This window comes from Labeo rohita, chromosome 1, assembly GCF_022985175.1.
Source record: "Labeo rohita strain BAU-BD-2019 chromosome 1, IGBB_LRoh.1.0, whole genome shotgun sequence".
NCBI lineage: Eukaryota > Metazoa > Chordata > Actinopteri > Cypriniformes > Cyprinidae > Labeo > Labeo rohita.
This window is the reverse complement of record NC_066869.1, coordinates 33,547,306-33,573,041: the sequence shown is the minus strand read 5'-3', so window position 1 is coordinate 33,573,041 and position 25,736 is coordinate 33,547,306. Positions and strand designations below refer to the sequence as shown.

Here is a 25,736-nt window from a genome sequence, read left to right as displayed (position 1 = left end):
TTTGCTGAAAGGAGTATCCAGGGAATAGGGAGTTAAATCAGGTCAAGAGTATCCATGAGTTAACTAGTTTCAAACACACAGACACATCCTCTCCCATATAAAGTTGAGGTCAAATGTTTTCATACACCGTGTAGAATCTGCAAAATGTTAATTATTTTACCAAAATAAGAGGGGTCATACAAAATGTGTGTTCTTTTTTATTTAGTACTGACCTGAATAAGATATTTCACATAAAAGTTGTTTACAGATAGTCCAGAAGAGAAAATAATAGTTGCATTTTAAAAAAATCAAAAGTTTACATACACTTGATTCTTAATACTTGTACACGTGTTGTTACCTGAATTATCCACAGCTGTGTTCTTCAGAAAAATCCTTCAGGTCCCACAAATTATTTGGTTTTTCAGCATTTTTGTGTATTTGAACCCTTTTCAACAGTGACTGTATGATTTTGAGATCTATCTTTACGAACTAGGGGAAAACTGACGCACTCCTATGCAACTCTTACCGAAGGTTTAAACATTCACTGATTCTTCAGAAGGAAAAACGATGCATTAAGAGCCAGGGGTGTAAACTTTTGAACAGAATGAAGATGTGTACATTTTTCTTATTTAGCCCAAATATACATTTTTTTTTCATTTAGTACTGCCCTTCAGAAGCTACAAAAGATACTTGCTTGTTTCCCAGAAGACAAAATAAGTGAAATTTACCCTGAACTTAAAATTCAAAATGTTTCCACCCCCAGCTCTTAATGCATTGTTTCCTTCTGAAGCATCAGTGAGTGTTTGAACCTTCTGAAGTTGCATGAGTCCCTCAGGTGTCCTCAGTATAAAAAGATGGATCTCAAAATCATACAGTCATTGTTGGAAAGGGTTCAAATACACAACAATGCTGAAAAGCCAAAGAATTTGTGGGAACTAAAGGATTTATCTGAAGAACAGTGGAAGTTTAACTGTTTAGGACAAACAAGTAACTTTCACTATCAACTATCAAAAAAAAAACAGGGTCATTTTTTACATATAGTCCATCTTGTGGACTATATGTATGTACAGCTTGGGTGAGGATGTGCCTGTGTCTTTGGGATAGTTAACTCAGATACCGTTGACTTGATTTAACTCACTATTCCCCAGATAGCCCTTTCAGCAAAAGGAGCTTTGTTCAAAACTAGGTCCTTCTTCAGTTCATCTTTAGTAATGGCAGTAATGGTCTCCAATGTTTTCACCTATTGTCCACCTTACCCTTCAACGTGGAAGTAAGGCTATGGGTGAGACTTCGATTCATTAGCTACTAAATAACGAGAACAACAACAACAACGTTCGTTAAATGGTAAAACTGTTTGCACTACAAACCAGTCTGTTCATAACCAAGACAAAACATTAAAATAATATGGTATGACACACACCGATTTGCAATACCAAGCAGCGAAATTAGCAGTTTTGGACGCCAAACCCATAAAATTGACATATGGCCGCGCCCACTCTTACCACAAAAACAGGGTGGAGAACATACTTTATTTCATAGAAGGGAAAAAGTCTTTTATTTTTAAACGCCTCTCTTATTCTATTTGTCTCTCTCTAAATCACCCATTTTACAGATATTAGGAATTTAAAGTATGGTAGCCATACCCAGCAATGACTCGCTTGTCTTTGACTTATGGTATGTAAAAACACAATCCACCAGAGGGCGCTAGTTACTCATATAACACAGCCAACTCAAGTCTGTATTTTACACAGCACCATCAAGTTACCACATGATTTAAAAATGTATATTTTATGTTGTCCAAAATGTTGGGTCTGATTTAAAAAAGCACGATCGTAGTACACAAACACTGCATTTATTTCAACCCCCGTTCCAGACCTGGAATGTGCTGGAAAAAGCAAATGGAGATTAAACACCAGAAGTTTCAGACAACCTTGGCATGACCTGCTAAAAGTCTAAAAGTGATGAATAATCCTACAAAATCCAATTCTGATGGAAAATCCATACAGAGCTGCAAACAACTTAACGCAGATTCAGTGCACACACACACAGGACTTCCTCACAAGAGATGACTATTAAAGAATCAATGATCATTGAGTGATAAATGTCTCAGAGGCCAGAATTAACTGAGCTGTGAAGAATAAAATCCTGAACTCTTTAGAAAATAAAACAACACATTTGTTGTGCAGACACCTTTCTGGAACAACTGTACAGAGGCTATTAAATGTATGAAAATTCCATTTCCATTAAGCTTCTTGTCCAGAATACAGCATTAACCCACAAAGAGGCAAGCTGGGTAATTCATGAGACCATTTTCTCCAGAATGGCTCTGACTTTCACTGGATCAGTTCTACCTTTGGTTTCTCTCTGAACTTCACCCATCAGTTTGTTCAGTACTTTCTTATTACCCCTTCTGATTATCTGAACCTGCAACAACAATATTCATTTGCAAACATTAGTGCAAGGATTATTTTGTACTGGCTTTTTTTTTGTATTTAAAGACAAACTGAGTTTTTGAGATGAATGAATGTCTGGTTTTACCTCCTCAGGGTGACTGTCCACAACCCTCTGACAGATCTTTTGTAGCTCCTCTTTGTCATTTATCATCCACAAGTCCTGCTCCTTCACTATCTGGCCCACTTTCTTCTCTGGAGCCTTCCACATCTCCTGGAAAACCTATGCTCACCACATTCAAACACAAAACAGGCTTGTGGTTTAAGGAAAACCTCACACAATGTAGCTTCTGACAATTTTTCTGTATTTTGTAAATGTGCAGCAGAAATGGAAGATTTTTTTTTTTGTCACTTACTTGCTTGGCAGTTGAAGATGAGATTTGACCAGATTCTACAAGATTGATCAGCTCAGCAAGAGCACATGGCGAGATGGGACTGAGAAAGAGAGAGAGAGAGATTAGAAAGATAGAACAGATTACATATCTCGGAGAGTGGGAATTAGAAACATTAAGACCCAGGAGAACTCATTACTGGATGGGTTAAACATGGCATCTATCTGTGTGTTCATGCAGTTTGGCCCCACATTTTAGTGAACTTAAGAAAACAAGAGGTGATCACCGAGGCAGTTTCTGATCACTGAGCTGGAGGAGTCCCAGAAAAACACTCCCATACATACATCCCCAGGCATGGAGTGAACACAGCTTCCATTATTTATTATTTACTGACTGGAAACAATGTTGGTGAGAAGGAATAAAACAAACAGACTGGAAACAAGCCTCTAGCAAACACACAAAGAAATGCTCCCTGTCTCCCTTTTCTCTTGGAATTATTTATTCTAATTTATTTTCCAATGTTTTGGATGCATCACTGCTATTGAATGAATGTTCTCAGTGCTGGCTCACCTCTGAGAGACTTTCAGACTCTGACTATTCAGATTTCCCATCAGCTCCTTTATCACCCAGCCAATCACCTTTCTTGGTTCTGCCTTGGTCATCTGAACAACACTTTCAAAGTAATCCATAAGGCCGTCTTCACTCTAAAATGGAGTAGTTGTCATATTAAAATCGTTTAAATATTATATTAAACACCTATGATGAAAAAAAAAGTAATAACAAATAAAGTCACCATTGTGAGATATAAAGACAATTAGAAGTTGCAGTTACAAGAAATAAAGTTGCAATTACGAGGAATAAAGTCACAGTTAAGAGAATCAGTTCCAATTATGAGATATAAAGACAATTATAAGATGTTGCAACTGTGAATTAAAGTTGCAATTATAAGACACATTTGCAAATGTGATATTAAGTCAAAATGAGAAAGTCCAATTGTGTGATATAAAGACTAATGAGCAGTTGCAGTTGTGAGGTAGTTGCAGGTACAAGAAATAAAGTTGAAATGCATAGGAAAAAAATATGGAAGCCCATTTCTGCCACTAAATGAAAAAACAGAAAATGGTAATTGCGAGTTTATCTCACAATTCAGTTTTTTTTTTCTCAGAAATGCGTAATATAAATTTGCAATTGCGAGACAAACTAGCATTTGTGAGAAAAAAAGTCAGAATTGATCATTTTTATCTTGCAATTCTAAGAAAAAAAGTCAAAATTGTGAGTTTATATTTCACAATTCTAATTTTATAATTCACAATTGCGAATTTATCTCAATTTTGAGAAAGAGAATTCTGAGAAATTTGCAAGAAAAAAGTCAGAATTGCGATATAAAAACAATTTTGAGTTTATTTCCCGCAATTGCACGTTTATATCTTGCACTTCTGAAAAAAATTCAAGATATGAACTCACAATTCTGACTTTATGACACAATGTCTTTTTTTCTCCCCTCAGAATTTGAATTTATAATTCGCAATAGCAAATTTATATCTCACAATTCTGAAAAAAAGTCAGAATTGCGAGACACAAACTCACATTTGCGTGAAAAAAGTCAGAATTGTGAGATTTTATCTTGTAATTCTAACTTTATTTCTCACAATTGCAAATTTATATCTCACAATTCAGAGAAAAAGTCAGAATTGCAAGAAAAATATCAGTATTACGAGAACTCGCAACTGCAAGTTTATATCTTGTAATTCTGAAAAAAATGTGAGATATAAGCTCACAATTCCGACTTCGTTTACTCAGAATTGCGAGTTTATACCTCAGAATTGTGACTTTTTTTCTCAGAACTGCGAGTTCTTAAGTTTGCAATTCTGACTTTATGACATGCAATTGAAAGTTATTGAGCCAGAAATATAAACTCACCATTTTAAAAACATTTTTTTTTCTCCCCTCAAAATTTGAATTTATAATTCTCACAGATAATGTATCTCTCACAATTCTGAGAAAAAAGTCAGAATTGCGAGACAAACAAAAAGTTATCTCACAGTTCTGACTTTATTTCTCGCAATAAAAGTTTATATCTTGTAATTCTCAGAACTGCGAGAGAAAAATGCTAGATAAAAACTTGCAAATGCCAGTTTAATCACACAATTCTGACTTTGTAACTCACAATTGCAAACTTAAATCTCACAATTGTGAGAAAAAAAGTCATAATTGCTAGATGTAAACTTGTAATTCCGAGAAAAATGGCAGAATTGTGAGGTAAAGAGTCACAATTAACTTTATTTTTAATATATTTTCTAGCGTAAACAGGCTTCCATAAATAAAACTGCAATTATGACAAAAAATATAAGAAGTGATTGTGACATAATGACACTGACAAGAAGTAAAACTGTGAAGGTTACGGTCATTTTTCCTTTTCATTTGAGGCAGAATGAAAAATCATAGCACTTACAACTGTTAAAAATGCAGCTGGAATTAATTAATATCAGTATCAGAGTGCCTGATGAGAAACATGTGCCACAAAACAAACATGCACAGCCTGAATGTGGACTTTCTTACCACCAGTGTGAAGCTGTGCTCTTGCAGGATGCCGTGAGTCTCCACAAGCCTAGTCCTTTTCACAGACGGCAGCTCCGGCAACTGGGTGCTCAGCCTGTCAATCACCACAGCCTGGGCAGGGTCAACGCCACCAGGCACTGAAGCTTCACTCTCATAAACAAACAGTGGTGGCAAGTTGGGCTCTGGCATGAACCTGAAAGATAAAGAGAGAGAATGCATATACATGCAACACAGCAGAAGGCATGACTCAGGCAGGTCATGTGGGGAAACACAAGAGTGTGTTCTTATCAGGTGCAGAGATAAGCCAGCATTTGTGTTCACACAGCGTGTGTCATCTCATGGCCTAATCTCCAGCCCTCTCTGTTTCTCTGTCAAACCCCCCTCGTATATCTCTTCAACCTGAACCAGCCACACATGTCCAGTCACTGTTGGTCTGAAAGTATTCACTCCAACGGTGGTCCATCAGAGGCAAGGCTGACTAAGCTGTCTTAAAAATATTAAAAATTTTTAAGTGATGAAACCAATTGCTGTTTTAGTCCATTCAAAATGTGCATTATTAACAAAAATGCAGCCAAAAGGCAAAATGCAGAAACTGACGTTTATATTTTAAATTTTTGTTCAATCCTGTGATGGCAAAGCTGAATTTTCAGCAGCCATTACTCACATGATCCTTCAGAAATCATAGAAAAATACTAATTTGATGCTCAAAAGAAACATATTTTATTATCAATGTTTTTCAGGATTCTTTGATGAATAGAAATAACAGCATTTATGTGAATTTTTTTTTTTTTGTATTCATCTGTTTTTTTTTTTTTTTTTTTTTACATTTTATGATGCTGCCTTATGTTAAACTGCTTTATTTATTTATTTTTTTTCCACATCAATCTACACTCCATACACCATAATGACAAAGCAGGTTTGTAACAATTCCTCAAACTTATTACAAATAAAAAACTGAAATGACTCCACTGCATAAGTGTTCATTTCCTTTTTTTGGGACACTTGAAATTTAGCTCAGGAGCATTAATATTGCTAATGTACTGTAGATGTTACTACACCGTTAACCTGTGGCAAATTCATGTGAATGAGTATGATTTGGAATGGCACAAACCTCTCAATAAAAGGTCTAACAGTTGAAAATGTGTATCAGAGCAAAAACCAAGCCCTGAGGTCAAAAGAACTGCCTGTAGAGCTCAGAGACAGGACTGCGTCAAGACACACATCTGGGGAGGAGTTCTCAAATGAAGGTTCACAGAAGCATGTAGCCTCTATTAACTATAACTGGTGATGGTCACTCTAGTTGAGCTCCATGATCATATGCAGATGGAAGAAACTTACAGAAAAACAAACATCACTGCAACACTCCACTAATCTGGTCTTTATGGCGATGTGGCCAAACTCAATCATTTCCTCAGTGAAGACACATGAAAACCTACTTGGTATTTGCAACAAAGCACCTAAAGAACTCTCAGATTGTGAGAAGCAAGATTCTCTGGTCTAATGAACTTCATGTGTGGCTTATAGAAAACCCTGTGAATGACCTTAAAGGAGAAGTTCACTTCCAGAACAAAAATTCACAAATAATTTACTCACCCCCTTGTCATCCAAGATGTTCATGTCTTTATTCTTAAGTCGATAAGAAATTATGCTTCTTGAGGGAAAAAAAAATCAGGAATTATCTCCATATAATGGACTTCAATGGTGCCCCCAAGTTTGAACTTCCAAAATGCAGTTTAAATGCAACTTCAAATGCAACTTTAAATGGCTCTAAACGATCCCAGCCGAGGAAGAAGGGTCTTAGGTAGCAAAACGATCTGTGATTTTCGAAACAAATTGACAATTTATATACTTTTTAACCCCAAATGCTCATCTTGTCTAAGTCTGTGTAAACTGTTTTTTTCCGGTTCAATACGGTCAATACAGTTAGGGTATGTTGAAAAACTCCCATCTCGTTTTCTTCCCCAACTTAAAAATCTTCTTACATTGCTGCAAAAGTAGCGACCCAGTATTTACAAAGTGAACATGCAAAAAAGATCAAATGCCCTTTACAGAAAAAGGTAAAACAGCGATGTAGGAAACAGGAAGAAAACGAGACAGGAGTTTTTCGACATACCCTAACTGTATTGACCCAGATTACACAGACTACGCATGCGCATCGCAAAGACGAGACAAGACGAGCATTTGAGGTTAAAAAGAATATCAATTGTCAATTTTTTTTCAAAAATGACAGATCGTTTCGCTAGATAAGATGCTTCTTCCTCGGCTGAGATCGTTTAGAGCCATTTGAAGCTGCATTTAAACTGCATTTTGGAAGTCCAAACTTGGGACACCACTGAAGTCCACTATATGGAGAACATTCCTGAAATGTTTTCCTCATAAAAACATAATTTCTTATCGACTGAAGAAAGAAAGACATGAACATCTTGGACCACAAGGGGGTAAGTAAATCATCAATTTTTGATCTAGAAGTGAACTCCTTTAAGTGGCCCAGCCACAGCCTGGGCTTGAACCCAATCAAACATTTCTGGAGAAACCTGAAAATGTCTCCCAGTCCCCATCCAAGCTGACAGAGCTTGAGAGGAGAAGAGGTGAGGACAAGAATGGCAGATAACTGCCAGATGCAGCGGTTTGAAGCTTGTCGCATCATACCAAAAAGTCTTGAGGCTGTAAAGGTGCTTCAACTATGTACTGAGGTAAGGGTATGAATACTTATGCAATGTACTTATTTGTACATTGCATAAGTATTCATACCCTTACTTATTTGCTTTGTCATTGTGTATGGCATGTAGTTTGAAAAAGTTATTTAAAGCAGTTAACATAAAGCTGCAACATAACAAAACATGAAAAAATGAATACTTTTGCAACATACAGTTTTATGTAACAGTGTAAATGTCTTATAAACATTTAAAACATTTATATTGGTTCCAGTCTGTAGATGGCACTGCATGATTTGCTTCATTTCTTTACCAAAATCACCCTCTCTTCCCTCCCACCTCCTTCATGTGGATCTACAACCGCATTATCACAGCACAGGCAATGCATCTTCAGTCCTTCACATTGGCACTAGTCTTCCTGTCATCTTCCTCCTCTGTTTTGTTCCCCCCACGATCACTCTCTCTTCCTCCATGTCACCATATTCACTTTCATCCATCTCCAATACTCCCTTGTCTGTCTAAGAACTCAGTATTTCTGCTTTTCTTTCACCAGTTTTCCTTTTATCCTGCACTGTCCATCTTCCCTCTGCTCCATCACTCTTTCCACTGTCCTCTTCTGTTTTTCTTTTTCCTGACTCCCTGTAGGACTCCTTAGGATGGAGCAGATTTCACTCACCTGAAAGGTTCATGGAGGGTTATTCTCACCTGTAGTCTTGTAGGCCTTCCTTATCCCTCATCGGAATTGTGTTACTGGGGAGAGAGAGATAGTAATAAATAAGTTATAGCTGCAAGCAAAGTATAGTTCTTACAGGCATTCAGGGTGTACATATACAGGAAAACAAATACAGAAAGTCAGTAATATAATTTTATTTTCAGATTAATCTTGCATGTATTAAACTGAACCAAATAACAAATAAATGGATACTAAATTTTGTAGAAATCAAGTGAGAAGAAAGAGACCAAAAGTCAATTATAGTTTAGCTTCCATTGTGCAAAGATATCTGACCGCAGACTGCTGCGACTAATTAGAATAAAGTATTCCAGAAGGTTGTGTGCTAAGCACTAATAGATTGGTGGTTTGTGCTAGCAGATCATATCCAAGAGCAGGAGGACACAGCTGTGAGAAGTGACTTTTATTTCATGGGCAGATGCTCACAATAATACTGCTCTGTCATCTGTAGAGAGCATGAGTTAGTGTGTATGTCTGGTGCTGCCATGTGTACAAGTCAACACATGACACAACTACCGAGGTCAAATGACGGCATTCAACTTCTGTCACAGATGGACAGGAAAATAACAAAGGGAAACAGTACACTGCCCATGACTAAATGCAGCATTTCCTGAATCACTCTTCACCAGAATCTACTGTGCCACAACAAAAGAAATTATATTTTGTGTGTTGTGAGGTTACATGACAAAAAGACATGTATCAGAAAATAAATGCTAAGACAACATATCTGGCTATTGTGTTGTTTTCACTGGCTGCACACAAAAAAAAACACAGCACAACAAGTGTAGCCCGATTCAGGAACAAATTAACGTTATTGGTTTGATGATGTATAAGATTCCTTTACTGAATGTACTCAGTAAATGGTACCTGACTTTCTCAACTGTTTAAAAATAAGATATTGTAATATTTTTGAAAGCAGGACTTGGGATTTTCAGGATTTGGTGTTAAAAAGAAAGTTAGAATTTTTTTATAACTATGTAAAAGTCTTTACTGTCACAGTTGAAAGCATCCTTGCTGGGGAAAAAAAAAAAAAAAAAAAAAAACAACACAACGCATTCACTACCAGTCGAACGTTTTTGAACAGTAAGATTTGTAATGGTTTTAAAAAAGTCTCTTCTGGTCACCAAGCCTGCATTAATTTATTTATGCAAAAATTTGAACTTTATTTTTACTATTTAAAATAGCTGTTTTCTATTTGAATATAGTTGAAAATGTAATTTATTCCTGTGATTTCAAAGCAGAATTTTTAGCATCATTACTACAGTCACATGATCCTTCAGAAATCATTCTAATATTTATTATTATGTTGAAAATAATAGAATTAGTAGGATTTTCTCAGGTTTCCTTGATGAATAGAAAGTTCAGAAGAACAGCATTTATCTGAAATACAAATCTTTTGTAACATTACATTATACATATACATACATACATACATATATTTATATATATGTATATATGTATATATATATTTATATATATATCCACACACAGTATACATAGATACTGACTCCAGGCTTTTGAATGGTATAGTGTACTGTATAATGTTACAAAAGCTTTTTATTTCAGATAAATGCTAATCTTTGGATCTTTCTATTCATCTATTCAAGAATCCTGAAAAATTTTACTCAACTGTTTTAAATATTGAAATGTTTCTTGAACAGCAAATCAGCATATTAGAATGATCACTGAAGGATCATGTAACACTTAAGACTGGAGTAATGATGCTTTAAATTGAATACATTTACATTTTTAAATATATTCAAACAGAAAGCAGTTATTTTAAATAGTAAAAATATTTTCCAATATTACTGCTTTTGCAGCATTTTGGATCAAATAAGTGACTTCTTAAAAAAAAAAAAAAAAATTAAAAATCTTACTGTTCAAAAACTAGTGACTAGTAGTGTACATGTTAATTTCTCACTTGCAGACAAGACGCATACGTCATGGTATTCTCCCAAACGTGCTTTGACTGAACTGTATAGGTAGAAATTGTTGAATATAGTTATTTTTGTTTTCTCTGCACACTGATGTCACATGGACTATTTTAACAATGTTCTTACTACCATTCTGCTCCAAAATTTCTTCTTTTGCCTTCCAAAGATAAATGAATGTCTTACATGTTTGGAACGACATATGGGTGAGTAATTAATGACATAATTTTCATTTTTGGGTGAACCATCCCTTTAATTTTATAAAAAAAAAAAAAAAAATCATCAAAACATTACATTACAAATTAAATCTTCAAAACATGATTCTAAAATTGTATTTTACTGTTTTCTCATACTGGTGGTTTAAATTGTTTAAAGGTAGTCGTGGGGCTTCTCTCACAGGATTCTGTCAGAAACACTTACTAAACCTGAAGCTGAACCTCAGTGTGTGCAATGTGAAGCTCAATATGTGTTATCATCCATGAGATGCTAAACATTTAACCTGACATGAATAATTTTAAGTGGCTGTGGGTTTAAAAAGCAACAAGGAACCAGTATAGAATGTGGGATTCAAACCATGTAAAAAACAGATCGTCTAATTGCATTGCTCTGTTCCAACTGATATCACAGGAGAATGCAGTGCTTGTAGAAATATGCTCATTCCGGGAATCCTTACCCAGATTTGCTGTCAAATGCTCGGGTCTCATTAAGAACCGTCCCACCGCTCTGTAGAACCTCCATCTGCCTCTGGATCTCATAGTCTATGAAACATGTACCAAGAGAGAGCCAATCAAACTCTATAACACAACCTTCTGCCAACAAAAGACCCTAAAGTAGTTGAAACGGCTGCACATCAGCACTTTTCCTCATCACTGCTTAAATGAGTTTTGGGGGGAATTGTTCTTTTGTAGAAAACCACTGGTAGTCCTTTAGTTTTATGACAATGTACTGTATAATAGCTGTCTTTTCAAGACATCAAAACAAAATATTTGTTAGATTCTATAACTTTCTCTCAGGGAACTGTGTAAAATAAGGTTAAAAGAATCATGTCATACTCAGCGATTAAGTATTTTCCTGTTTTCTGTTTATTTTCTTTTATTGACGGCACTATTTAATCTTCTCGTCCTTGACAGGCATGTTTATGTGGGTTTTCAACACTCATTATTTTCTTGGATCAAATCAGTCAGATTTCCTTTTGAGTAAAACTCCTGGTTTCAAAACACAACTTGGTGATTGAATTATTGCGAATTATTGTGATATGTGTGTATGTGTGTGCATTTCATCAGCTGAAATGATGGCTCCTGCAGCCTTTATTCAACAGCGTACATCTTGACAGAGTGTTTAAGACGAGACAGAGAAGGAGTGAGGTGAAAACGCTTATTGTTCACGTTGCTTATCTGGAGTTTGCAGTTTGACTTTCAGCTCTGGCATAATTACACAGAGACACTCATTCCCTCTAACTGATGCCAGGCTAAATGTGACAACCACACAAGAAAAGTGACTTCCAGCTATTACTAAAGCGCGTGAGTGTGTGTGAATATGAACGCAGCATGATTAAAAGATTTCTAAAACCCACTGGCTAAAAGTCTGCTTCATTCCCTCGACACGTCTGGCTGTACATAGGAATGGCAAAGAGATTTTACTGTACGCTTGTACTTAAACCAGGAAAGAACTTCTTCAAACCAACAGGGAGATCTTGATATCCAAAAAATTCTTTCTTAGTGTCATTTGGACACATATTCTTACCTATGGCTTTGGCCAGGTGCCTCACACTGTTGATATTTTTGACCTCTGTCCTCACTCCCAAAGGCTCTCCAGGTCGATGCACGGACACATTGGCATCCACTCTAAGCTGCCCCTCTGTAAGAGAGGAGAAAAAGGGATCTGATATTAGAATCACTCCAAACAGTCATTACAATTCAACCATCCACAGCTCTCAAAACCCCTGCTTAACAAACACTGCATACATTTGAATTTGAATGATTTATTTGCATGAAATACAGTATTCTGGAGTGCCCTGTGCATCGCTGAATAGTCTGCACAGATAAACAATTTGCTGTATTTTGCTTCAGGGGGTTTTGATTAAACAAGAGCTATTGAATTTTTCATCACAGAAAGACAATAGGTTGATTGAGAAGTGACACTTTAAGAAGGGTTGAGAAACAGGTCAGTTATTTTCTCATTTGAATTTGTGTATCTTACATAAACACTACATTTTAACAATGTTCTTACTTAAAGTGTGTAATTGAAACTATGGGCCCTATCATATACCCGTGCTAGGGGTGTGCGATATTGACAAAAAATAATATCTGAATATTTTCTGGGATTTTATCTATCTTAAGGACTACCGTGGACAGCTGACTCCCAAATGTTTTGATATTCTTCATATTCTGTGTGATTCTGTGTGACAGTTTACAACTTTACACTTATAGAAATTAAACTTACATTTAATCAGTGAATTAGAATAATGATAAGACGTGGGCTGTTACCAAGCAAAATAAATCAGTATCAACAAATTTCATCTTTGCAAAGTAGAGGAAACACAGAAGATGCATTTGCAGTGGCATTTATATGTATTCACACACTGTTCAATGCAGGTCATGAATGCATTTAATGCAACCTGCAGTTACAAATGCATAAATAATGTTTTGATATATTAAACATAAAACACCGAATACTGATATTTAAAATTATTTAAATAACAAATGATACTTTAAATGCGGAATTAAAAACACCAGTAGGTGGCAGCAAGTCGCTGTTAAGGTCACTGCACACCGAGTCCAAAATTTTCGTCGAATATTTTCGCACGTTAGAAAATAAATACAACCTCACTTTGTGTCGATCGAGTTTACACACTGCCTCTGAAACTTTTGTCCGTCATAAAAAATTTTAGATCAGGTTTGAGTTTCTGCGTTTTTGCATCCGTAGCACGCATTTTGATAGGAAAGGATGACAGATATGAAAAAAAAAAAAAACAAAAAAATTCCTTTGAGTTATTGCGATTGAACGAAATCATTTAAGTGGTTGATTCATTCAGAGACTAAAACACCGTCATGTTGCTCAGAGTCGCAAAACACATTTGAAATCATGGTATTTTTTGGAGACTACCATGCAAAAAAACTTCACTCTTCATGTGAAATTGAGTAAATATATGAAGTGGAATAAATCCATACATTTTCTGCCCCAATGTCTTGAATTTGTGATCATTCTAAATGCATTTTAATAGACTGAATCATGCAGTGAAAGAACACACTGTTAATGCGTTCACGCATTAGTTTAGACTTTGCGTGATGCATGCCCTCTGTAGGCGTTTTGAATTGTTTTAGCAAAATACACAGTAATGTCAAATCGAATATCGTTAAAACAACAATTCCAGTATTATCACAGATCATATATATTGCACACCCCTACCCGGTGCAATAGTTTTTTTTGCCAGTTTCAGCCCAACACAGTTATCATTTTCACGTACAGCATCTAAAGTGCAATGCCCATACAGGTACTGAATGATTAGTAAACATTTATAAACATTTACAAATGGTGAATAGTCTCAACTTTAGATTGACTACTGCAAAAACATGAACAAATAATAAATGATTTGTTAAGACATGTAAATACTGTAGAAAAAGTCTACATAACAAATAAAGTCCAAATATCTGACCTTTGCAGAACATGATTATGAAGGAATGAACATTATGTTACCCTGAACAGTGTGAAGTGCTTAGAATTACTAATTAAGCTATTTTTCCACATTTGTAAATGTAAAAAGAGCATTATATGTAATATATAAACTCAAGTTTAATGACATTTCTTAGCATTCAAAAATACATTAACAAATACGCTTTTAATCATTGTATAATTTCTGAATATAATTTAAAAAGTGCATGATTAAGTTTAATGACGTTTGTAAACGTGGTAATACTTTACAATGAGGTTCCATTAGTTAATGTTAGTTCATGTATTAACTAACACGAATTAACATTAACATTTAGTTAATGAAAATACAGTCATTCATTGTTAGTTCATTGTTAATTCAGTGCATTAACTAATGTTTTCAAGCACAATGTTTGTCAAAATTAACATTAGGATTAATAAGTGCTGTGAGCATTGTTCATTCTTAGTTCACGTTAACTAAAGTAGTTAACTAATAAACCTTATTGTAAAGTGCTACTATAAATGTTTAACTAATGATTTATTCAATTTTTAATCATTGTAAGCCATCTGTCAATATCATTCGAAGATTAAAGTGCATGATCATATAAACTGAATCTGTCGATCATTAGGTAATGTTTAATAAATGCATTAGTAAATATTAACATACTTCTAGCTATGTGACTTTAGCTATATTAACTAGCTATATTAATTAATTAATATTAATTAATTAATATATAATTAATTAATAATTTATTAATGAAAGTTATTATAAAGTGTTACCCTTTCTTTTCTAATAAAGTTTTCGTAGCACATTTTTAATTTAAACCTCACTAGCAAAATCAAGTTGGTAGGTTCAATTAATCAAGAATTTAAGCCATATCGGCAATCCTTATGGACACGGTGATTTGTGTCCGAGACCCAATCATGAGAATAAATGCGTTTAGGCATTAAGGGCTCAGATCAATGTTAGCTGTAGGGGGTGTATTAAATCACCAGCCATGTTAGCCTGGCAGGTGCCCAGAGCCTGCAGGATGAGCTGAAGCTCTCTGACGGCAGCTGCTGCCTCCTCTCCGCAACACATCTCTGGCTCCATCACCAGCTCCATCAGACCTACACCTACAGACAGAGAGACACAGCATTCATATCAGACACTGTCCACAAAGGAAACAAACTCTTCATGTTTCTGTATAAGAGTGAAGAAACACCTGCTCTGTTGAGATCAATGAGCGTCTGGCTTCGCTCATCATCATGGAGACTCTTTCCACTGTCTTGCTCAAGCTGGATCTGTTTGATTTTCACACTCTTGGTTACAACTTGGTTTCTTTTACGACCTTCAAAATGGCTATAGACCAGTATGCCGTCCACTGCTATGGGAACCCTCTGCTGAGTGATCTGGTAGCCTGCCTGAAAACACAAACACCAAACTGTTAAACAACAAAACAATGGTGGGTGTCGGGACAATTTTAATTGCTACCTTATCTATTCCTAAATATATATGATCAAGGGTTTCCAAACAGCAGGAGAGTGCCAGGAGAGCCCAAATTTGAGCATTTGTGGTTAAGAAGTATATACATTTTAAATTTTTTCTTTAGAAAATGACTTATTGGGATCGTGTAGAACCCTTTGAAGCTGCATTGAAACTGCAATTTGGGCCTTCAACCCATTGATCCCCATTGAAGTCCACTATATGGGCAAAAATCATGGAATTTTCTGTTCAAACACCTTAATTTCTTTTTGACTGAAGAAAGAAAGACATGAACATCTTGGATGATGTGGGGGTGAGTAAATTATCAGATAATTTTTATTCTGGAAGTGAACTAATCCTTTAAAACATCATTATTGTTTTGTGTCACTCATCAGATTCAAATGTGGTGTTTGACAAGGTTGTGTAGACCAGGGTTAAGGTTATGTCAAAACGAAACTGCATAGAGATACTTGTGATCTGGCTACATTTTCAACCTCCTTCAGTTTCACTGCAAAGCAAAACAGAGCACTCGTAACTGTTGCTATGGCAACTCCATGACCAAAAGCCACTAGAAATTTATCATGGTTATTGGCATGCAAAAGAGTAAAGGAAAGAAAAAAGCAATTAGCCATTACCATCTGTGTGTTGTACCTGATCAACTAATTCATCACGGCCACAAAAAAACAAACAAATGTAAGCACTGAAGAAATTAAATTAGCGCTAATTATGAGTGACAGATTCCTCGTAAATCAAAGATTCCCTCCTCCATTTCAATGCGTGAGCTTTTTCAATGTCAACTTAGTCAGAATCTGTCCTTGCTCACCTTTGATTATTTTGGCTTAAAATGGATTTTGCAATCTGTTTGGTGCATGTTGTATTACAGTATAAATAATACAAGAAAGGAGGATATGCCTGTACAAATCATTTTTTTCCTGCACAGTCCAAATATATACATTAATTCGATACTGGTTTTTTCTGTCTGATATTTTGTCTTTCTGACATTGTGTCAGAATCAATATGGCACTTCCACTTAATCTAATAATATTTTTTAATTATGAGTTAATCTCACATGCACAAGAGATATCAATGTATTTTGTCTTCAGTTACGATTTGCTGATGTAACCAAAATCAGTAAACAGACTTCAGCCAAAGAATTATTGGAAAAAGCTCAGTAGAGCACAACAGGTGTGCTCTGGAAGAAAAAAATCGTGTTTATTTTCTCCAAATAAAATTAGATTTTTACTTATGATAACAAATAAATCTTTCAAAAAAAAAAAAAGAAAGTACATCTGACTCAACAGTGAACTCCCTCATAAAACATTGAAAATCTCTCTACATTTTAATCAACATATTTACATATATACAGTTGAAGTCAAAAGAAAGTTTATATACACCTTGCAGAATCTGCAAAATGTTAATAATTTGAAAATAATAGTTGAATTTATAATAGTTGAATTTATAAAAATGACCCTGTTCAAAAGTTTACATACACTTGATTCTTTTTGGGGGGGGCAGTTAGCGGGCAGTTTAACTGTTCAGGACAAACAAGGGACTCATGAACAACTACCACTAAACAAAACAAAAACAAAACAACACAGCTGTGGATCATTCAGGTAACAACACAGTATTAAGAATCAAGTGTATGTAAACTTTTGAACGGGATCATTTTTATAAATTCAACTAATATTTTCTCTTGTGGACTATATGTAAATATCTTCTATGTGAAATATCTTATTCAGGTCAGTATTAAATAAAAAATAACATGCATTTTGTATGATCCCTCTTATTTTTACATTTTGCAGATTCTGCAAGGTGTATGTAAACTTTTGACTTCAACTATAAACTGACAAATATAGACTAATTCATTGTTCTGAAATCAATGGATTTTTATAAAAGGTCTAAATAAGGTCTAAAGAAGGTCAGTGGTTTACACAAGTGCAAGACATTTTCATGTTTCATTCTACGACATAAAATACATCAGTAATACTCCTAAGTGGCTAAATAGGTTGTCTGGGACATTAAATCTTGTCACATCGAGCAGTTAAACTCATTTTACTGTACTTTTTACTTTTCATTTACTTACTATCTGCTTATACTCACTAATCTGTGTATAACTGAACTCTCGCAAAGTATCCTACCTCAGACTCTGTCTATATTTATTGAAATAAAGACAGAAAGGGTCAACTTAATAGTGGTGGTGGTTATTCACAATAATTCAAAAAGTTAATTTTCTCATTAAAACAGTCCTGTACCTGTCTATGATTACCTTTTTTACTTCAAATGAAATGTTACAGTGTTGTGATTAAACTCAAAGCTGATTGAACTGGTTCATGGCTAAGAAATTCCTATATATTCTGTTACCAAGGCCACTGAAAAAGTGGGCAGTCACTGTTGAGAACTATTGAATTAAGTCGTGATGAACTAATGATGCATCACAGAGTGCATTTCATTCTTATTTATACTCTCAGGTATATGTACAATATGTACAAAAGCAAATGTTTGGTGTGGGAGAGTGTTCTCAGAACTGCAGAAACCTATTCATGTTTTTTAAAGTACAACATTAAAATTTTTTATTTGGCCTCATAAATCCAATACCAGAGCTGAAACATTGCTCAGACCAGAGCTTGAATGTTTTAAGCTTTTAAGAGCTGACACTGTTATTCACCTACATTAGTGGCAGCTATTCTGTTTCCTGCCTGTTCAGCATGGATTGCCATCACTTCTTCATTAAAGCCCAGGCAAAGAAAGAGTGATGTACTGGATATATGTACATGTCTCTTTGACAAACGATGGATCCATAAAGCAGCTAATCAAAAATAACAACCACATAGAGTTGGAAGCGTAAGAAAGATGTTCTTGTCCATTGCACTGGTGTCATCAGCACTTCTATGCTTTGGAGTGCGAAGATAAAACTAAGAAACGCTGACAAATTCATTAAGCACCTATATGTGTGCAGCTTGGGGGACTCACAGGCATGTCTGCATAAAAGTAGTGCTTCCTGTCGAATAGTGACTTCTTGTTGATGGTACAGTTGAGAGCAAGGCCTGTCAATACAGCAGCCTCCACACATCTTCTGTTTAGTACCTTAGGAAATGCAGCAGCAAGGCATTCAATAGAATTATAAACATTAAATAGAGTTCATAACTGCAAAGAAATGACAGACGTAATGTAGTTTAATTCATTTACATACCGGCAGAGTTCCTGGTAATGAAGCATCAAAATGTGAGACAAGTGAGTTTGGTGGAGCCAAGAATCTAACATGAGATCCAGAGAAGAGCTTTGATGTGGACTGAATCTGAGCGTGGATTTCCAAACCCACAACACCAACCATCTGAGGAAGACTAAAAAACAAATCCCAAGAGATGAAGAGTTGTTAGCTCTTAAACTGATGTAACTTTACAGTAACTCACATTACATACCTTTTATTTAGCAACTACACAAATTAAACTGAGACAATTTAATTGAGACAATTTAAAAGTGTCAGTAAATACATTTATAATGGTACAAAGCATTTATATTTCAAATACATGCTTCAGAAAAGTCCTTCAGGACCTGCAGATTCTTTGGTTTTTCAGCATTTTTGTGTATTTGAACCCTTTCCAACAATGACTATGTTTTGAAATTCATCTTTTCACACTGAGGACAACTGAGGGACTCATATGCAACTATTACAGAAGGCTGAAACGCTCACTGATACTTCAGAAGGAAAAACAATGCATTAAGAGCCAGGGATGTAAATTTTTGAACGAAATGAGGATATGTACATTTTTCTTATTTTGCCCAATATATCTATTTATTTATTTATTTATTTATTTTACTACTTACATGTTCCCCAGAAGACAAAATAAGTTACATTGACCCTGATTTTCAAATTCAAAATGTTCACCCCCTGGATTTTAGTGCATTGGGTTTCCTTCTGAAGCATCAGTGAGCGTTTGTACCTTCTGAAAAAGTTGCTGTAATGGTTGAACCTCAGTTGTCCTCAGTGTGAAAAGATGGATCTCAAAATCATACAGTCATTGTTGGAAAGGGTTCAAACACACAAAAATGCTAAAGATATTTGTAGGACCTGGAGGAATTTTCTGAATAACAGTGGCCAGAAAAAAACACAGCTGTGGATCATTCAGGTAACAGCACAGTATCAACAATCAAGTGTCGTAAACTTTTGAACAGGGTCATTTTTATAAATTCAACTATTATTGTTATATTATTATTATATTATATTTTCTATATGTAAATGTCTTTTGTGTGAAATACCTTATTTAGGTCAGTACTAAACAAAAAAAAAAAAACATGCATTTTATATGATTCCTCTTATTTTGGTACACTTAAAAATATTTTGCAGATTCTGCAAGGTGTATGTAAACTTCTGACTTCAACTGTAAATCTCAGCTTTGCCATGACAGGAATAAATTGCACTTTAAAATATATTAATATAGAAAACAGCTATTTTAAATTGTAATAATGCTTCATAATCTTGATGCTTTTACATCTGCTTTGAAAGGTAAGAGACAACAACATTACACCCCAACATTTGAACAGTAGTGTAGTTTAAAACCCCTAATTGTGTGAATTCTCAGATCCAAACTAAAAATTTCAATATTATAATTTTTTTGTTACATATTAAACTTTTTTTTTGCATCCAAGACTAAAAAGATTCAAAACCTACTTTTAAGAACTATTCATACGAGTAAAAATTTTTACAATTTATTTTATTTCGTAAATTACCTAAATTATTTTAACAAACACATTATTATCAAACACCATCCGTTTTTCTTTGCAGTATGTATTAATGTTATAATGTTTGTGCTTTTTCAGAGCACATCTAAAGTCAAGGTCAGCAATCACGTATGAGTCTCATAAGTGATCACATCTGCAGTCTGTCAGCACACATACACACATTAATTAATTCGATTAAACCAGAGAAAAAACATTGTTCAAACGCGTCATATTGATGACAAATGTTAGAATGTCTGTCTCCAACTTGTGTACCTCCTACCTAGACAGCATTTTGAGGGGTCATTTGATTCCTACCTTTTAGCATGTACTTTGGGCTGGAGTTGAGTTTTGGATCCAGATATCCATATTGTCCTTATCACGAAATTAAAAGTATCAATATGATATAAACTTTGTGATTTATTAGCATATTTCCTTAGCTTACAGAACATTCTGCTGTATCCTGAAGAGGAGGCTGCCATGCTTGTGTTTGTGTGTGGGCAGATGGTACATGTAGTCTTACAGAGCCGCCAGGGAACTCGCTAGTGCAACGTATGATGATGAAGAAAAACTTCAACTCCCATAATGCAACTAGCGCAATGGCAACGTTTCCGGCGACGTCTTATGACGGTATTCCCAAACCGCGAATTGATAACTGAGGTGCAGTTTGGTGGCGGGAGATTCACGCATGGTCCTGCACGTGAATGAACATCTTTGAGCACTTCTCTTTTCAGAACTCGCCTGCCACTCGTTTAAATTACAATGGCACTGCAGCAAAACGGGATCGGATCCAAACATAACGGCGAAACTTCAAGCCATCACCCGTCTACGAGTGGTAACGGAGAAATTCAGCCTGAACAGGCCGAGCGATTCACTTTCACCTCCGAACCCACACTTGAAGATATCCGCCGTATGCAGGCTGAATTTACAGACGAGAGGAACTGGAACCAGTTCCACAAGCCGCGGAACCTGCTGCTGGCGCTGGTCGGAGAGGTCGGGGAGGTGTCGGAGCTGTTCCAGTGGCGCGGGGAGGTGGCGGAGGGTCTACCGGACTGGACCGAGTCGGAACGGGAGCACCTGGCCCAGGAACTCAGCGACGTATTGATCTATCTCGTTGAACTGGCTGAAAAATGCCACGTTGACCTACCTCAAGCTGTCCTCCGCAAAATGGCCCTCAACAGGCTCAAGTATCCGGCCAGCAAAGTTCATGGATCTGCAAAGAAATACACAGAATACAAGGACTGATTTTTGGCGATTTCATGCTGTAGCCAAAGACTATCATTACTGAACATTTTTCGAGGAAGCTGATGTTAAGTGCCTTAAATTGTAAAAATCCATTCTGCTCTTAACATTGCTGGTTTAAACAACTGTTTGGCACTACTGCTCTTGGTTTACGTTTAGCTTTTTAAAATTTGTATGTAAAAAAACTTATTTGCACATTTTTGGCTTAGTTTTAACGTTTTTCTGATGTTTTTTGTTTTACCAAACAAAAGCTGCTATGGACAGTATAAGTTTCTTTGCTGTATAGTGTTTTTCATTCATCACAGTAAAGTGTTTGCAGCTCACGTGGTCTCTGTGCAACTCTATCAGACATTGAAATTAGCAGGGTTTTTTTTTATTACAGATGCGTATCCACCTTATTTTTCCCGTGCGGAAGTAAGCCTATGGGCGAGACTTCCGGTTCATTAGCTGCTATAGGGAAATGACCAGAGGAATATCAACGTGCAGTAAACGGTAAAACTTTACCAGTGTGTTCATAATTAAGATAATACATTAAAATACTATGGTAAGACACAGTTGCAATAGAGGCTTTGTACTGTCACAATTTGCTCAGTTACCCTGATTTAAACAAAAGCATGGGTTGCACGGTAAGTGTACTGTTTATGCTGTGTAAACCATGGAATGGAAATATGTGCTAAATCATCCAGAGAAGGGCTTAGTAAGCAGGAAAGGGCGCAATATTTTGACAAACTAAAGTTAATAGGTGTTACAGATATGCACGAGCGGTAATAATTAAGATATTAACCTAATATTTCACCTACCTGACTGGAACTGATCAGAACAAACATGAATGATGTCAAGATTTTTTGCCCTGGAAATCTTGGTTTAGTTTGGCCAAACACAAACGCCCTTTGTTCCTCAGTTTTTTTTAGTTATAACTTTTGGCGGTCTATAGTATGCTTTTCCCCGTCTGACTGATTAGTAATGTCCAAAATATGACAATAATTGACCGTTTTCAGCATCAATAATCAGCAAAATATGCAAGTTGGAGGCCAGACCCATAAAATTTACAAATGGCTGTGCCTGCTCTTATGACAAAAACAAGGTGGATAGTTTCACTGATCAAACACCTGAACAAGCAAATAAAGATTTACAAATCAAAGATTATTAGAAAATTGTAGGCATGTAAGTTTGGTTAACATTGGACTGTTGCGTTAGACATAGTTTTCAGTATAATAATGTTAATTTTATATGCAACATTATATTGTGTTTTTAGTTCCATACATTGCAAAATGAGTACAATTATGAAAAATCCTGTTTGTGAAAATGAGCCAGAACTGAGTGCGTACCTAATCTGAGTGATTTTTCAAAATACATAATTTTGAGTTCAGTATGTTTTCTTTGTACTAATTATGTCATAATTCACTGTCAATTATTCACAATTACACTCTTAAAAATAAAGGTATTTTAAAAGGTTCTTCACAGCGATGCCATAGAAGAACTATTTTTGAATGAAATTTTTCTCATTCAGTCAAAGGTTCTTTAAAGAACCATCTCTTATTTTTTATAATCTAAAGAACCTTTTTTCGCCACAAAGAACCTTCTGTGAAACAAAGTTTTTTCAGATGTTAAAGGTTCTTATGGAACCATTTAAACAAAAAAGGTTCTTCTATGGCATCGTGAAGCACGCTTTTTTTAAGAGTGTACCATGTTCCACCCTGCATCCATCTGCACACTCAATATCACAACCAAAAAACCAATGCCATTTAGAGAATTAAGAAACCACTCTGTCTTTCTGATTATCGTCTTGTAATGTTTGTTATTCTGATGGTATATACACCTCTAATTAGCAAAGTTAAGTTCCAGACACCTGATTAAATTCATCAGTTCATTAGTAGAGTGTTTTGTCTCTCAAGTCCTGTGTCAGATTAGTAAGACACCTTAACACTTAAGGGAAGTGTCTGACAACAGTGAAGTGGATATTAGCATTTTAGCATTTAGTGTATTTGAGTTGCTTAAAGAAATAGTGAAAATGTACTCACCCCCAGGTCTTCTAATTAATCGAAAATAAATTGGGAAAATGCAGCATTACGTCATCACCAATGGATCCTCTGCAGTGAATGGGTGCCGTCAAATGAGAGTCCAAACAGCTGATGAACACATCACAATAATTCACTAGTAATCACATGACTCCAGTCCATTAATTAACATCTTGGGAAGCAAAAAGTTGCATTTTTGTAAGAAACAATCCATCATTAAGGCATTTTAACTTTAATACCATTAAGTCTATAATCCATAATAATGCTTTCTCCAGTGAAAAAGTCAATCCCCCATTGTTGTCTAAAATCAAAAACATGTTCACATTTCTCCCCTGATTTAGATGAAACACCTTTTTCACTGGCGAAAGCAATAGACTTGTATTTGTGTCACATGATGGACGAATGACTCGAACCCAAAGACTCGAGAGATGAACTAATCAATTCTTTTTTTGGCTCACACTGCATTGGTTAGGCTTATGGGGCTGTCACGTGATGAACGAACGACTTGAACCCAAAGACTCGAGAGATGAACTATTCAATTCTTTTTTTGGCTCACACTGCATTGGTTAGGCTTATGGGACTGTCATGTGATGAACAAACAACTCAAACCCGAAAACTTGTCAGATAAGAGGTGATGTGAGCTAATCATAGACTAAAGACCCAGGTAAACAATGAATTAATCTTTTCTGTTTCTTATAACATTATAGTTTTGTCTTGTTTGTAGTGTGATCAACGTAAGCAGTAGATGTGTTAGGGAAGTAACATGTAACATGTCAATTATAGTTTGCTAAAATGAACGAAATGCCTCGAAAAAAGATTCATTCATTTTGCTGAACGAGACTCAAAGGTCCGAGTCGGTAAAATGATCCGAACTTCCCATCACTAATTTTAACCAGAATCAATGCCTTAATGATTTCTTACAAACACTCAGCTATATACTTCACAAGTGGTTAATTGATGAACTGGAGTCGTGTGATTAAAATCATATTAGAAATGTTTTATTTTACAGGAAACCATTTGTTTTTCAGAGCTACATTTACTTATTGCACTGTTACTGTTACTGATCAAGCATCAGAATAGTGTGTGATCAATAGATTTGATTTTATTCCAGCTCAGTGCTGGCCGTTATAAAGGGCCATCTGCAGTATTTCATTGTTTCCAGGTTTAAAAGGTTTGAAGGCTATTTACCAGTCTGTTTTATCAGAACTGTTTTGACTGCTATATAAGCCCTTAGCAAATGAAGTTGTTTTTACTGAAGTATCAAAAGTGCCACAGGATAATCAAGATGATGTTACAAACAGAACTAGCATCTCCCAGGCATTGTTGATCTATTGTATCTCTCTCTCTCTCTGTCCTCAATAGTGGGGGGCAAAGTGAGCTGTCAGCATCCTGCACCATAGGGGACGCCTTAATGCTGCTTTCCCTCTCGCTCAGTGATTTCTCATGCCACTCAGACTTTAGTAGCCAGACAGTGATTTTCCCTGCATCTGTTTTCCATTTGATGTCATTCAGTGCCGAGTGTCTGTGTGGAAAGACTGCCACCATCTTTGTCACTCTTTGATTTCAGCACACAAATGTCAAAATCCAGCGTTTTTTTTTTTTCTATCAATCTTGACAGCTGTAAACAGTCTCAGAATTAAAAATCAGGGAAATCTTCCTTTTAAAAAGCTGCATTTGAAGATGATAAGGTGTTAAAAGTTCATAGTTTTTTTTCTCAAATGGGACTATTTTGAGCTCTATCATCTAGATTATTTTGTTCCTGAATGAGGCTTCCACAGGGAATGAAAGCACCTCATCTGCCCTCTTAAAGCAGACTTCTCATTCCCTCTAATTTCTCTCGTTTTGCCTGAATCACACAGATCCAAACAGATGATTTAACAGGCACTGAATAGACAGTGATTTCAGTGATCAGACTTTTATTTAGTTCACCACTGGAGATATGCATTACAGAATCCCTCTGAAATTTGACTGAAATATCAATGTTACAAGAGTGCTACAGAAAAGCATCTCTG

At 35.7% G+C, this 25,736-nt stretch overlaps 2 protein-coding genes across 2 annotated transcripts; one reads left to right on the top strand and one right to left on the bottom strand.

The window, feature by feature from the left end:
- Positions 1-504: 504 nt before the first annotated feature.
- Positions 505-20,978, bottom strand: gatb (glutamyl-tRNA(Gln) amidotransferase, subunit B). Its single transcript, XM_051118733.1, has 13 exons — positions 20,783-20,978; positions 18,939-19,089; positions 18,719-18,832; positions 15,489-15,687; positions 15,277-15,399; positions 12,379-12,492; positions 11,309-11,393; positions 8,680-8,724; positions 5,321-5,513; positions 3,332-3,465; positions 2,786-2,864; positions 2,518-2,652; positions 505-2,403 (listed from the first exon to the last, which is right to left on the bottom strand). Exons 1-13 carry the CDS (start codon positions 20,944-20,946, stop codon positions 2,278-2,280), a joined length of 1,662 nt encoding a protein of 553 aa, XP_050974690.1. The 5' UTR covers positions 20,947-20,978; the 3' UTR covers positions 505-2,277.
- Positions 20,979-21,082: 104 nt separating this feature from the next.
- On the top strand, positions 21,083-22,029 carry dctpp1 (dCTP pyrophosphatase 1). The gene has a single exon (XM_051118745.1). It carries the CDS (start codon positions 21,227-21,229, stop codon positions 21,707-21,709), a length of 483 nt encoding a protein of 160 aa, XP_050974702.1. The 5' UTR covers positions 21,083-21,226; the 3' UTR covers positions 21,710-22,029.
- The last annotated feature ends 3,707 nt before the right edge of the window (positions 22,030-25,736 follow it).